This window comes from Miscanthus floridulus, chromosome 2 (genome assembly GCF_019320115.1).
Source record: "Miscanthus floridulus cultivar M001 chromosome 2, ASM1932011v1, whole genome shotgun sequence".
Classification (NCBI taxonomy): Eukaryota; Viridiplantae; Streptophyta; class Magnoliopsida; order Poales; family Poaceae; genus Miscanthus; species Miscanthus floridulus.
This window is the reverse complement of record NC_089581.1, coordinates 41,916,116-41,931,662: the sequence shown is the minus strand read 5'-3', so window position 1 is coordinate 41,931,662 and position 15,547 is coordinate 41,916,116. Positions and strand designations below refer to the sequence as shown.

Sequence of the window (15,547 nt, the reverse complement as noted above, 5' to 3'; positions counted from 1 at the left end):
AGGCAATGTAGCACCTCCCGAGCCCTTGCAACCATCTCACTAAATGAAGGTCTATCATTGAATAGCACAAGCACGCTTTGCATGTCAACAAACTCAACATATCCATAACGATCGTATTCAATGGTGCCTCCATGATATATGGTCACTAGGTTGTCCATCTAGTTCAAACACATAACGAAACACATGTTCTTTAGCCTAAATTAGACGATACATAGTACCTAATAAGTACTTTCTAACTACAAACTAAGTAAATAAGATAACAACTACATACATAGATACAGTGTACTAACTAAATAGCTATATCCTATTTAGTTAACTAAATAGCTATATCATATTTAGTTAACTAAATATGTAACTACCTATCTAAGTAGCTATCTAACTATATCTATGTACCTATATATCTATGTTTCTATCTATCTACATATATATCTCACTAGATCACTAACTAAATCAACTATCTGAGTCATCATATTAACTAGTAAATAACAAATACCAACTAAGTAGGTACATTGCATATTCATAATTTTTACCTTTCCAATGACTGATCCGCGGACGTCGATGGAGTCGCAGCAGACGCCGGGCGTGGGTTAGGCCGATGACCCGGGCCAACTGTGGCACGGCCGGCCGCTGTAGGTGCCGGGGCCGGCGGTGGCGCGCGGCGGACGCGGGATGTCCGGCGCTCTGCGAGGCGAGTCTGGCTCGACGGGCGCAGCCAAGGCGGCACGGTCACGGCACCGACGTGTGCGGGGCGCGGCCAAGGCGGCCGCGGGCAGCACGTCGGGCGAGGCGAGGGCGCGGGCACAGGGCCATGGGGCGCTATGCGGCCATGGTGGTGGTGCAGCGCGGGCGGCTGGGCGAGGGCACCGGCGCGGACGCGGGGCGGCCTCAGGGCGCGAGCGGCCGGCGCGGGCGCGGTGGCAGCGCGGCGTGAGCGTCCGTGCGCGTGCGCGGTGAGGCGCGTGCGGGCGAGGGCGGCCGACGGCGGTGGTGCTCTGCTCTGCTTTGCTCTGGAGGGAGAGGGAGAGGGAGAGGGAGAGAAAGAGAGGAAAAGAGGGGCGGGACCCATACGTAATAAAGGCTCGGCGCTAGTCACCCTAGCGCCGAGCTCCTTGCCATGTCACCTAAGTACTTTCTAACTACAAACTAAGTAAATAAGATAACAACTACATACATAGATACAGTGTACTAACTAAATAGCTATATCCTATTTAGTTAACTAAATAACTATATCCTATTTAGTTAACTAAATATGTAACTACCTATCTAACTATATCTATGTACATATGTATCTATGTTTCTATCTATCTACATATATATCTCACTAGATCACTAACTAAATCAACTATCTGAGTCATCACATTAACTAGTAAATAACAAATACCAACTAAGTAGGTACATTGCATATTCATAATTTTTACCTTTCCAACGACTGATCCGCGGACGTCGACGGAGTCGCAGCAGACGCCGGGCGTGGGTTAGGCCGACGACCCGGGCTGACGGTGGCACAGCCGGCCGCTGCAGGTGCCGGGCCGGGGCCGGCGGTGGCGCGCGGCGGACGCGGGATGTCCAGCGCTCTACGAGGCGAGCCCGGCTCGGCGGGCGCAGCCAAGGCGGCACGGTCACGGCACTGACGCGTGCGGGGCGCGGGCATAGGGCCGCAGGGCGCTGTGCGGCCGTGGTGGCGGTGCAGCGCGGGCGGCCGGGCGAGGGCACCGGAGCGGACGCGGGGCGGCCTCGGGGCGCGAGCGGCCGGCGCGGGCGCGGTGGCAGCGCGGTGTGGGCGTCCGTGCACGTGCGCGGCGAGGCGCGTGCGGGCGAGGGCGGCCGGCGGCGGCGGTGCTCTGCTTTGCTTTGCTCTGGAGGAAGAGGGAGAGGGAGAGGGAGAGGAAGAGAGGAAAAGAGGGGCGGGACCCATACGTAATAAAGGCTCGGCGCCAGTCACCCTAGCGCTGAGCTCCCTGCCATATCAGCTCCACGAGCTCCCTGCCATGTCACCTCGACATTGGTCTCGAACCCAAGTGCTCGGCGTCAGGGATACTGGCGTCGAGACGTATTAGCTCGACGTCAGCATCGAGCTAAGGGTCTAGATTATGAAATGTTTCCTCCAGAAACGTATTTGTGAAAAACTTTCAAAAATAAAAAGGCTAAAAAGTAAAAAATTCGTCCGGAACGGCAGCTTTCAGGCGCCCAGCAGCATCCGCATGTTGTCGGCTACTCTCCTCTCCGCCGGCATATTGGCCTGCGCGAAGCCACGCATGTTGTCTGCTCCTCTGCCTTTGTCCGCTGGCCTCCTCTCCGTCGGCGTCGGCTTCTTGGCCTGCGCCAAGCCACACATGTTGCTTTGGCGGCCCGGTGGACGGACGGGGGTGCTACTTCCGCTGTGAAGTTGTGTGATGTTGGGTTCTCGTTCTCGTGAGTTGGAGAGGACGGGTGGATTATTTAAAGGATAGCAGCTCATGTGAAGAGAAGATGAGCAGGTGAAGCCGTGGAGGGAGACCTGCGGACTCCATCTGTTATCCAGTTTATTAGCACTGCGATTGGAAACGGAGGGCGCCTCCTGAGCTGCCAACGTGGAGACGCTTTGGTACTTTAGCTGCATTTGCTTGACAGGAAGTGGTGTACTTGCGATGATGGGGCTTGATATTATTTTGACTCCCAAGAAGGTTGAAATGACTTATAAGATGAAGGTAGTAAGTTATGCGACGATGGACCACTTCATTTCTCAAATCAAAACCCTATAAGAGGAGCATCATGATTAAAGATTAAAAGATGGACTTCGAAAGGTTGACTAAACCATTATTGTATGGTATATTTACCAATTGTAAATGTAAAGTATCCTTCGTTTGAGGAAAAAAACATAAACAACCTAGCCACTCAACCGCAAAACAATGTTCAGATCAGGTCGATTTGAGAACTCAACTTCACCGAGCATTGAACTGACGACTGAAATAACCATGGGCCACGAGGAAGTTATTATTGTACCAATCAGATGGGTAAATTAGCATATTCCGTAATCAGTCCATCACAAGAAGCCTGGCAAATTGGGACAACACAATTATTTTCCAAAGAAGACTTTTAAAGACACAAAATAGAGGTGGTAATAGTGCAGTGCATGAAAGCAAAAGACAGTCAACGAAAACAAATCAAATCATATATGATCAGTTCTAACTTCTAACAGCATTTTGCTTACTGCATGTGAAATTGAAACTAAGGCCGGCAGGTCCTGAAACAAGGAGTTAGGAGTATAATGCATGAGTCGATCCGGAAAAAAAAGTAGTCACTCACGAGTTCAAATACAAATATAGGGTTACAAGTTGGTGTTACGATAAGCCACGCTACAGCAGAAAGACTCTGCAATCAACTCGGGTCATCTCTTACAAGCAAAGGCTACAAGTTTCTCTCCCTATATAATTTATGGCCAACCAAAACATCAATGATACCTACAAGTATCAATCACAACTTTCTATCTATACCACTATCGATGTATGACAAATAAGAAAAAGACATCCTAAAGGAATCAAACAACATATGATACATGAACGTGACACCAAGGGCTAAGCCCTGAAATGAGCCAGCCACAGCATATTGTGAGGCTGTGTCGTCAGGGAGAGTTATCTTTGATGACCTCGTCCAAAGGGCCAACAATTGGCTGGCTATGGCTGCCTCACAGGAAAAATAGGTTGGGCCTGAATGTTTGCATGGTGCCTTCACATTGCAGGGGCCTTTGGCCGTCCGTATGTTATCACCATCACAAACTTTTTAGCGGACGAACCAGTCATTGTCTGAGTTGTCTGTGTCGCTCTTCCCTTCAGCCACAGCTCTACTAAATTGCACAGAGGTTGTGAAGGGTTCACTGGCTGCTCGCAACACTTTATTTCCACCTGTAACAGAAATATCAAGAGCTATTCAGACTCTCAGTCATGCTTGGTTGATCCTACTTTCGTCCTCCACAAAAGCCCAAACAGATAGAAGAATACCTATTGCAATTACATTAGAAAAAAAAATTGAAAAATATGTCTACAAGGTGCAAATGGAGGTGCCAAGTGTATATCATCAGGGGGGGGGATTGTAAAGAGCGGTTGAACATATGCAGTGTCATGCAGTTGATACAGGATGCATTTTTTATGAATACTACAATTTACTGTTGAAATCGCTAAATGTGTTCCTATAAAAGAATAAAAGAACAATGAAGCAATTGTTTCACCTTCGCATGGCAACAAGTCTGTCAAAAGATAATTCAAATCCCAGTAAAGAATGGATATTTCTTAGCTCTTAAGAGGAGAAATCAAGTGTAGAAAGGCCCAACAATACTATATAAGACACAGATGCCTCTGATTTCTCACCTCAGACTCACTTGGAAGACTGAGCTTCTGCATGAGGTACTTTTGGATAGATGAAGCAGGGACATTTCCGTCTCTGTGGTTATAAAATTAGCATATCAGTCTTGATCAAAAGGATATGATACTAGTTCACAAAGCAAAACAAAATCAATTTATTAAATAGCACAAACACATTTCACTATGGAACTAAATCTGATCTTGTAACTATACTACTGAAGAGATATCATTCAAACTTACAAACAAGTAAATATAATGCTATTCATCTTATTACATTATCAACACATCTATAGATGAACGTCAGGTATCAAGGCATCGGTAAAACAAGATTTGTCTTAATCTTCAAGTCCACCTAGGACCAGTATTTGTAGACTCCAATATAGGATTTATGGATAAAAGTTTGTGAACAAAATGCTCTATACCGGCAAAGATAATCAGTTCTATGTACATGTCATACAAGTATCTCTCTTCCTATTTTCCTTCTAATGGAAGTTCCTACATTTTCTGTCTAGCATTGTACTGTTTGTCGTAGATGTATCTGCTGAAAATCAGGGGGGGGGGGGCAGACCCAGTCCCCGAGTAATATGTGGCTGCTAGGATTGAGAGGGAGAGAGCTGAGGGAGAGGCAGCGGCTGGTGGGGCTACAGTACCAGCGGCGCTGCAGTAAATCAGGTGCTGTTCACGCCGGTAATTGTGGCGGCTGGGCCTGCGAGGGAGGCGGGAGGCCGGCCAGGGGCCTTGCCCACGGCCGAGCAAGAGGAAAGGGATTTCCTTCTTAATTCTTGCTTGATTAGATTAATACATCTCCTCTCCTTATATAGAGAGGTTTACTTGACTCCCAAGCAAGGCTTACTTGACCCTTAAGCAAGCGACCCTTATCTCTAATTAACCCTAACACTAGCGGGCTATACCGCCAGCCCAGGCCCAATAGGCTCATGACGTACTCTAACACCGAGGCTCCCACATGAGTGGGGTCTGGGGAAGGAAAAAACCGAGGCAAGCCTTCCCCCGCAAATCTGCGGAGAGGTTGCTTCGAACCCATGACCTGGTGACTCAGTGAGACAGCTCTCACCACTACACCAGGCATACCCTTCATCTGCTGAAAATCAAGTGTAATAAATAAACAAGAATTTGACTCGAGGTCAAGTATAGAAAAATCTATTAAATTAGGGCATTAAACAGTTTAATCAAAAGATGAGTAAAGTTGAGCTCACTTTATTCGCAAATAGTGGGAAGGAATCTGTGGTAAAGGTGGATCTCCTTGTCTGAGTAATTAAAGCACAAGAAGATCAGAAAGAAGTCCATGCTTGCTATTCGGTTTTTTGGATACTACTAAGACAAAAGGGATCCTGCGATGAATTGGAAATGCTTACTGGTCAAACGTAGCAATCAATGAAAACCATATGGAGCTGAACTTTTTTGCACTCTGTGCAGCTGCAGCATCAGGCTTCACATCTGTTTGAGCTTGAAGATCTTTCCTCTTCCATGCAGTACCTTGAGCTCTTCTTTTTGGCAGCACTGGTGGCGTGGGAACATCTTTTTTGTCATCCTCGGTTTTGGACTTCTCCAGATTCTCCCTTGCCTTTGCTTTGCTAGCAAATGTACCACTTGTAGAGCCATTGATTTGCTCTCCCTTAACAACTGGACTCTGTGAACTTGACCTAAAGGATTTTGTCCTGTTCGCAGCTTCTACTAAACAATTTAAAGGACGCCAGAGTTCAGACTTATCTGCCAACTCATCCTTACTATCACCTTCGGTATCTTTGTTGGAGGAATGGTTAGATGCCTCCGCATCAGGTGATATCTGCAGACAATAGGATCACATTACTACCACTATGTGCATTCTTCTAGTCAATGCACCCCTTTTGGGAGTTCAGGATGCAAAATCATGACTTCAAAGCTACTCTGCTCTAACTGGCACAAGATGCAGCAGATATGAATCATAAGGGGCATGTTGTTTACCTGTCTTCTTGTTTGTGGTGCTTTGCTTGAATTAGCAGGCAAATTTGAATTGTGAGAATGACTGTCACAACTATCAATTTCCTTTTTCACAGGATCTTCAATAATTAGACCAAGTTCACGCAAGGCGGCAGTGGCAGCAGCAGTGGCAGCTTTTCTGGCAACTGCTCTTGTTCGCCGTCCAGTCAAGCCTGTTGGTTTGACTTTAGGTGTATCGACGACTAATGAAGAGATAGATCTTTCTTTAATTTTAGTGGGAAGTGAAATACTAGATGGAACTTCTTCTGCATTAATCTTCTTTCTTTTGAATGGAAAAAGTTTTGATCTTACATCTTGTAAGCTGTGATCGGCTCTGAAAATTATAAAACACAAGTATAAGAAAGGCACAAGGTAGAGCCGTAGAGGTGCAAAGTCATAGAAACAAAATTACAAATCATTCGTTTTTTTCAACTAAATTAAAGAAGACATGTACTATAATGTACTAGCAATTAAGCTTATTCCAGGGCATGTGTATGCCAATGTGACATATAGTTTCACAAAATTCCAATGAAGTTGGCATCAACTGCAACAGTGACACAAAATCTTGGAGACGTCAATAACACTACATAGTAAATGTGTGCAGAATTTCGGCAACAACACACTCTAATAGATGCTACAGAAAATAAATCAATAAAATATTTTTTATATTAGAGTATTATGTTCAGTGCAGGTTTTTAATCCAAATTATACTGACAAAATAGGGGTCAAACACTCAAACTACATCCATATATACATTTTTCAAATGAAAATAACTATCCAACTAACTAGATATACAATAATCACACATGTGCATTTAATACCGAATTTATAAAAGATAACACTTCACATAAAACTAAAATGAACTCAGATCCATATCTTCCTGATGGGAAAAATCAAAAGTGCAACTATATCCTACGGAATGCGGATGTCAGATAGTAGTAATAGATGAGATGAATGATTTGCAGCTATTTTGCATCCTGTTTAGGTTAAGTATATGTGATCAAAAGGAAAGTCACTGTATGATCAGCGGTCCAGCAAACGTAATGTTACTGTAAAGGTTTGGCATGATTTATTTTGACCTTATGATAGCACATAGCACAATGGATAAAATACAGAATCATGAGAACATTATACCTAAGCTTCTCAGTAGGTGTGCAGCCAAGATCAATTTTACATACTGGGCAGCATTCTACTTCCTCATCATCAAACTTCTGATATATACACTTTCTGCAAACTGCATCAGAGCTGCAAAGATTAGAGCTTTGAAATTACATTGTTTAATTAAAAAAAGAACTTTCAAATTAGTGGAACGGTACGTCATAAACCTAGGGGGGACGGGGGGCAGTGTGTTAAAAGGATGGAAGCCCAAAAATAATTCTTCAAATGATCTCACTGAAGATACAATAGAAGGTTGACATCAGAGCAGCAACTATAAAAACATCGCACCCAAGATCCATGTGTGTAATCATAACTCATAAGCTACCATCTTCCTACATCTATTGCAGAGTTACATTGCAGTGCTTCCCTGTGGTTTTTAAAAATATCATCTTAACAAATCATTGTAAGCTTTCTAGCTTCCAGATTTCAAAACAGCAGTTCCCACTGACAAAATTACATAGGGAGCCGATAGTTGCATGATGTTGGGACTTGCTGGGAACCAAAAATTGTCATCTCAGTCAATAGTTGCATGGTGTTGGGATTTGCTGGGAACCACATACTATCATCTCGCACGAATCACATGCCTAACGAGAGTGAATGGTTCGTTTCGAAGGTTGATGCAACAACACGGTTCATCAAGGGAATTGCACGTGCAGCTTCCTGTAATCCCAGTTAGAAGCTTGCGTTTAGTAAAGTACGCAACAACAGAACAAATGATCGCGCCGAGATTGGCATTTACATGGCCTGAGAACATAAGATCCTATCCAAATAGTACCATAATAATGAACTTGAAGAAGCAGCTAGTCAAGCACGAAGGCAGCCCCGACGCAGGCGGAATTGGCGACGCCGTGTACGTATACTTACGGCTACAGCGATGAACAGAGGTATAGCTGACGTGAGGGTGAGGCATGATGAGAGGCGACGACGAAGAACAGAGTCGTCGCAACCCATGAGCACGAGACGTGGAAGGCGCACCGAATCCTCCCCGAACGCGGTGCAGAGGCGGGTGCGCCCACGTGGAGACAGCGGAGGTGGTAAAACGCGTGGAATCGAGAAGGGCGGCCGGGGCGACGCCCGCGGCCGCGGAGGAACGGAATCCTAGGCCCCGGCCGACGGCCGACGCTCCAGCTGGTTGGTTACGAACGAATCCCGACATACTATAGGAGGCACGTACGTAGCGTCTCAGGGAGGGAGGCGTGGGGACTCACACGTGTGGAGGCACTCGGAGATGGTGGTGGCGTCGCGGAGGAGGCGGCGGCAGAGCGGGCACGTCATGCAGCGCGCGAGCAGGTCCCGCTTGACCATGACGACCCCGCGCGTCCCCGCGGCGGCGGAGTAGGAGGAGGGGCCGCCGCCGCCGCCGCGCCTCCGTCTCTTCCTCCCCCGGGCGGATGCGGTGGCGCCCCTCCTCCCGTCCTTGTCCTCCCGGGCTCCCCCCGCCGCCGCCTTGACCACGTCGCCGTCGTCGTCAGCCCGGCCCCCCGCGGCGGGCGCCTGCTGCGCCACCACCACCACCTCGTCCGCTGGCGGCGAGGTGGGCCCCGGCTGCATGGCGCATGCGGTTGGTAGTCGGCGCGGGGCGGGGGCGGGGGCGGGGACGGGGGGAGGAGAGATCGAGGAGCGGTGGAGAAGGGAAAATGCGGTGCCTGCGCCTGCGACCCTGCGTCTCTGCGCTGCGTGCGTGCTGAGGGCGACAGAGGCAAAGGAAAAGTGGTGGGGGTGGGCAGGCCAGCCGAACCAAGCCAAGTAGCAGAGAGGAGGGGTCGCCCCGGCCTTTCCGCTTCCGCTTCACGTTGCCATGCCCAGTGCCGTCTCAACGTGTGCAGTTGGATGGGCGTCGTTGTTTACGCCGCCGCGCCGTCTCTCGACTATTAGCGTTACTCTCCATTCTTGGTTTCCATCTGGTCACCTCCTTAATCTGAATTAGTAGTAGAAGTAACAAGCAAATCAAGGACAGTACATAGGTGCGCCCACATCGATCGATGGCGATGTTATTTATGGTGTGGGCTGTGGCCGGGCGTGCCAGCGTGATCCATCCGCACGCTGGCTGTGTACGCCTGTACCTGCGGTACGTTGTAGTACAGGCTACAGCAACAGCAACCAGGCGCGTAGGATGGATCTGACGGTGACGAGACGGCCACTACTAGGCCAGGCACAGGCGCATCATCGGAACCATCGCGCGCGCGGCGCATGCAGGCGAGACGTGCAGTCCTGCCCCTCCAGCGGTAGCAGGCAGCGGGTGGGTTCCTTCTCCGCCTACCTTGTTTTGTCTGCATCGACGACCGCGGACGCTCGGCCTCTGCCCCATCGCCACCACACTGAACAAGCATATATATTTGGTGCACCAAACAGCGATTAAGAACGCGCGCCTTGTCTGTAGTCCGGCTTCTTGCGATTCCTCCCCAGAAGCCCAGAGGAGACGGAGACGTTTCTACACGGAGGAGCCGGAGCCGAAAAAAAAACAGTTTTTTTTCCTTAGCTCCTCACAAACCTAATCAAATTATTATAACAAAACTGTCATCATAATTGTTTTATCAAAACGTTTCCCAAAAACGTTCTAGCTTCCTCGGAGAATTTACTCTATATCAGAAGTTAGAACCGATGAACGACGGGTAAACTTAAGGGCTCGTTCGTTTGGGATAGTACGACGTCAGGATTCATTCCGGCTGATGGAATCTTATACAATTATAAACTAAAGATTCAGCCGGAACTATTCGTGGAGGCCATTCCCCAGGAAGCGAACGGGGCTTAAGGCTTGCACGACGATGAACGGACGAGGCTGGCTGGTCAGCACGAGGATCAGGTGGCGCGCGCGAGGTGTACAGTGTACAGTAGTACTAGGTATCGTACTGGTGCAGGTGCCAGCGCGCTCACGTCGTTGGCGGTGGACGCCTGGACGGACTGGTTTGGGATCAAAGAGATGTCATTCACCTCCACGTAAGCTTACCTAAGGCTATCTCCAACAGCACAGACCCAAACCAGAGACTCATTCCATGATTTAGGTCATACACAGTAAAAGAGTTACGCACCTAGAACATGTCTTCTCCAACAGCCTATACAAAGTCCTCCCATGCTCCCTCTCCTCTCTCCGCTCGATCCCTCCCTCTCTTCTCTCCCCCAAGCGGCAGCTCCAGATCCGTGGAGGCGCCTCACCAGCGCGCGGCGGAAGCGGGGCCACAACCCCACGGAGCCGCTCCTCCCCGTCCCCACCTTCGCAGGCTCCTCCGCTTCCGCGCCTCCTCCTCTGCCTCCGCCTCCGCCTCCGTGCCGCCCCCCCGGGGGGCGCCGTCGCGCCGCCCATCCTCCTCCCTCTACGCGCCGAGTTCCTGGGTTCCCTTGGGCTCACCCGCGAGGACCCTCGTCGCTGGGAGCCAGATCTGGGCCACGCGGCCGCCTGCTCGGAGCGTCGGCGGCTCCTCAGCGCGGTCGCGCCGGCCGCGCTCCTCCGCGGACCCACCTCGCTACGGCGGCTGCTCCTCGCCGCGGCCGCTCCTCTCCGCGCCGACGGCTCCCGCGTAACCAAGTCCCCGGTTGCTATCTGTAAGATTTTGTTTGGTTAGAGACATTAGGGATAGAAGATTGTGTTTGGTTGGAGATATTAGGATGGGACAGTCCTCAAAGTTCTAGAGACGGGATCATCTAATCTAGTGATTGGTCAAGGAAGGACGAGAGTGCCATGTTTTTTGTTTGGTTTGGAGACACCAAAAGTGAGATCAGACCACTGACATCTGGGGTCCACCTATCAGTCTCTTTATTTTTTTTCCCTTTACTCTTCCTTTCCCATCTTTGTTCCCCACGCACGCGAAGTTGGCCGCGCGGTCCCTCTCGGCGGGGCAGGAGCGGAGATCGCTGGCACAGCACATGGCGGCGCACAGACCCTGCCAGTCATCCCCTTCTCCCTCGTGTCGCCTGCGCTTCGCCTAGAACCCCATATCCCAGGTGGGACGGGCAAATCCGTTGAAATTTAGGGATGAGGTTGCCCTGGATGTTGAAGGTACGTTACCATGAGAATCTGTCCTGGTTGACTCGGAACCAATACCACCCATGACCCCAAAAAAAAAAAAAAAAAAAAACTGTAGCATTAGGTGCCACCGGAAAAAGAGGGGACCAAAAACCTTGAGCTAGCGTGAGGATAATAGCTAGAATATTCACGGGGACTCATGCACGAAAGACACACCTCCTAGATCTTCCATAACGACAAAGAGAATATATATAGAATAAAGAACACTTTACATGTGAGACATAGATGAGATAACGTGTAAAAGCTAACATTTCATTCCTTTCATTATGGACGCCCTAAGGTTTGTAGCAACGATTTCCGTAGTATTTATTAGACTGCCACGTCACCTATTTTTCTACCCCGTAGAGCCGTTGGCCGCGTTGCCCTGACCCCGTGCACTTTGCCACCCTAGCACCCACGCGCTACTCACCTGCCTGCGAATAGGAAGATGGAAAGAATCAAAGAAATAAGGAAATGATGCGGAGAGAGTGGATTGGAGGAAGAGAGAAGATGTAGCCCACCCTAGTGATTTCTCCACTGTGTATTGTGGTTCTTTCTATAATGAGTTTTTTTTTTCCCGACGTGGTGACTATAAAAACTAGCAAGTAGATTTACGGTTGAGAATACATAAAGATATTACGTGTTGTTTGGTTGGCAAATGTAAACGAAATCGAATTACCCTGGGACCGTAAACAATGGATCAAATCACGGACTTTGTTTGGATTTGGACGGTAATGGAATCAGCTGAGTGCACGAGCTGCACGACGACGCTGAGCGACCAATCTTCAGGGAGCGACGAACGCACGACGACGCTCACCTAGCGATGAACCTGGCCGGTGCTGGAGCCGCTCCCCCGACGAGCAGCATGTGCAGGTCCACCTCGCTCCCACCGCATCAGTCCTTGGCCTTGCCATTCCCGGTGGTCGCCGTGATTCTTCCGATCACAGCCCCCGACAGCACCGCCGCTGCCAGGCACGACATCAGGCGCCACGAGGACCACCACCACCTCCTCACGACTACAGGGACGGCGGATGTAGCGGCGGCGACGTTGAATCCGGGGCCAAGCTTGTCCCCGGGGGTGGGGAGGATGAACATCTTGGGGTCGCCAACTTCGTGGGGAGCGGCGTGAGTTCGCTGTTGGACCGTGGAGCACGCGAGGGAGGAGTTGACACGGATCTTGAACTTGAAGCCCCTCGTTGAGCACGGCTGCATCTACGGAATCACGAGGCGAGGAAGAGGAAGCGCCCTAGTCCTATAGCGGCGGCGGTATCGGATAAGGCTTGGGATGTCTGGGATCGGAATTGAATAGGCTGTAATTAGATGACAGGGCACCTAATATCGGGACAAGTCCAACCAAACAACAGTAACGATATTCATTACCCTCTGTAATCCAACTACGTTACGTTTAGTTGAACCAAACACCATGTTAGTTGTTGCCACACTGCATGTGTGTATCTACACGCATATTGGTGTTGTGTCACGTCGGATGGGCGGCAACGGTGGTTGTCTCATCGTCTATTCATCATCTCATCGACGCGAACTAAGTTTTTTTTTCTATTTTAGCCAAAAAAAATATATATCATTTTTTAATATTAGCACGTGTGAAACTAAGACATCGTTTGGTTGGGCTTTTAAACCTGCTTTTATTTTTGCAAAAACCAAAAGCCAATCAAATAACCCAAAAACCATATCTGGTTTTGTCCAAAATTAGTTTTTGCTATAGTACAAACTGAAAGCAGTCCTTCCCTGCCTTTTAGCTGTTTTTAAGGTAAAAAATTACCCAACTAGGGTTATGTACAGATACCAGTTAGTTCTTTTTATCCCCGAGCGACCTTTTCTCTTGCCCGCGAGCTCCTTCGCATCCGAGCGCCTTGGCACAGCCCCAGCTCGGGCTCGCGGCCCTGCTCCGGCGGGGGCGCGGCCATGCTTTGACGAGGCGCACCTCCGGCACAGGCGTGTTGGAGAAGACATGGGAGAGAGAAGAGATTGACAGATGAGACCTACGGACAGCTGCTTTTCCAAAGAAGCTAAAGCTACGCAACCAAGCACGACCGCCCCGGTGCAGGCAGAGCCGAAGCCCGCCGCGGCCGCCTTTTCTCTTCTCTGGGCCAGGCAACTAGGACAGCCGCGCCACGAGTTCTCTTTTCGATGCAAGACAAAGAGACATGCATCGCATACTGATACGGGTGTTCCGTTCAATTCACCGGACAAGCCGCAGGCGTACGCGTACGGGTACAAGGACAACTGCAAAGCACGACGACGTGCGTCGTGCCGTGCCCAGCAACCGCACCATCTATCAGTATCATCTTCAGCCCATTCGCGAAGAGTTAATGTCTCCACTCTCCAACATCTGGCCTCTGGAGCGCACTGGCACACATGTCTTGTTTGATCAGCCATCTTGTAGTTGTAGAGGATGATCAAGCTCACAGGTCTCTGGATCACTTTGGAATCTCTCAGCCAGAAAACTGGAATAGCCATATGCTATCAGAGGGTCTGCAGAGCAGCACTGCAAATTATTGACAAAATATCAGCTCCTGCTCTTCCTCCGTCTTCTGGGCGTACAGGTCGGCAAAGCGGTGGATGCGGAAGCCCCAGCCGTGGGTGCAGGCGAAGACGACGTTGCCTTGGGGATGGAATGCGTCGTCCTCATCATCGTCCTGCTCGCTGCCGCACGCGCGGCGGCCGTCTTTGTCGTCCTGTAGGGAGGAGAAGTAGTAACCGGAGCGCAACGTGGAGTGGATGGAATTGACCACGGCGACGATGCCGTGGAGGCGCGCGTAAGCGTCCTCAGGCGAGAGGAGGAGGTCGGTGATGAGGCAGTCGATCTTGTTGAGGACAAGGCAGGGGCGAAGCGCGGCGTGGGTCTGGATGCGGACGCCCTTGGCCGCGTCGACAACGATGACGCCCGAGTCCGAGAGGCGCGCGACGACGGAGACCTCGGAGCAGAAGTCGTCGTCCGGCGCCCTCGTCCAGCCGGAGACCTCGATGCCCCCTGCTTCGTCCAGCCGGCGCCCCCTGCTTTGTCCAGCCGCCGTGCCCTGGCTACCTATGAGGCTACGACAGCGACGGCGACATCGGCGCCAGCCTCCAGGCCATGGAGACAGATGCCACGCAGCAGCGCCGGGCTACCTCGACGACACCACGCGGGGCGTCGGCTGCATGAACACGGTGGTGTGTGCCGCGCTGGCCCCGTGGATGCATGCAGTGGCGGAGCGAGGGAGGGGCATGGGGGGGCCTGGCACCCCCTGACCCTCTGCGGCATCTACAGTGCCCCTGGTGGCCTGGGCCTCTGCGGCTCTGCCTGGCACCCCTGGCGGCCTGGACGCCTGTCACCCCGCCCCTGGCTGCCTGGCCCAATAAAAAATTAAGAAGCCTATGAGGCTCTGAAGTCTGAACTCTGGCCCTAAAATCATTACGTAGCACCAGGGATGAAAACAGATCGGATACGGATATCACCGATATTACATTTGTTTTCATATTTCTGTCCGGATTTGGATTCAAATACGGATAGTGTCAACTATGTCGGATAGGATACGATTGGATATCGACATCATAAATATGCGATTTGAGTATTCGGATACGGATGCGGTATCGGATGTTGGATATCCGGACTCGGATACGGACAGATCTCAACCCCTCTAAACGAATTCGGTTTCGAATATGGTCGGAAAATATCCGTACCGTTTTCATCCCTACGTAGCACGGACACACGGTAGCAGTCGCCCCTCCGTTCGTGTCACTTCATATTCCACCGCCGCAAGTCAAAAAGGACAAGGATGATGCCAAGATGGAGCCATGCGCAACAGCGTCTCTGTGGACTGTGGTTCGTTTGGTGATTCTGTGTTATTCTCTAGCTTATTTTCTTCTATCTTTATTTTTCTAGGCTATAGATCTTGGGGATTTTTTGTTTATGTGTTTCATGATGCATGTACAGATGATTTTCTTTCCAATCCAATTGAATGTCTCAAAAGCGGATGGATTCTTGCTTCAAACTTTTTATCTATCGCGGTTAGCACGGCATGTCATGCTATCAACCGCTTATATCTTCACAAGAAAAGGGACAAGACCGTCTACG

At 50.0% G+C, this 15,547-nt stretch overlaps 1 protein-coding gene across 3 annotated transcripts; it reads right to left on the bottom strand.

The window, feature by feature from the left end:
* Positions 1–3,235: 3,235 nt before the first annotated feature.
* On the bottom strand, positions 3,236–9,185 carry LOC136522683 (E3 ubiquitin protein ligase DRIP2-like). Of its 3 annotated transcripts, XM_066516496.1 has the most exons (7): positions 8,681–9,183; positions 7,449–7,548; positions 6,300–6,648; positions 5,711–6,141; positions 5,552–5,602; positions 4,344–4,416; positions 3,237–3,881 (listed from the first exon to the last, which is right to left on the bottom strand). In XM_066516496.1, exons 1-7 carry the CDS (start codon positions 9,021–9,023, stop codon positions 3,708–3,710), a joined length of 1,521 nt encoding a protein of 506 aa, XP_066372593.1. In that variant the 5' UTR covers positions 9,024–9,183; the 3' UTR covers positions 3,237–3,707. The 3 variants fall into 3 exon arrangements, with proteins under 3 accessions (XP_066372601.1, XP_066372593.1, XP_066372607.1); XM_066516504.1 differs by lacking the exon at positions 5,552–5,602 and having other exon boundaries at positions 3,236–3,881; positions 8,681–9,184; XM_066516510.1 differs by lacking the exons at positions 3,237–3,881; positions 4,344–4,416 and adding an exon at positions 4,430–4,878 and having other exon boundaries at positions 8,681–9,185.
* Positions 9,186–15,547: the final 6,362 nt, after the last annotated feature.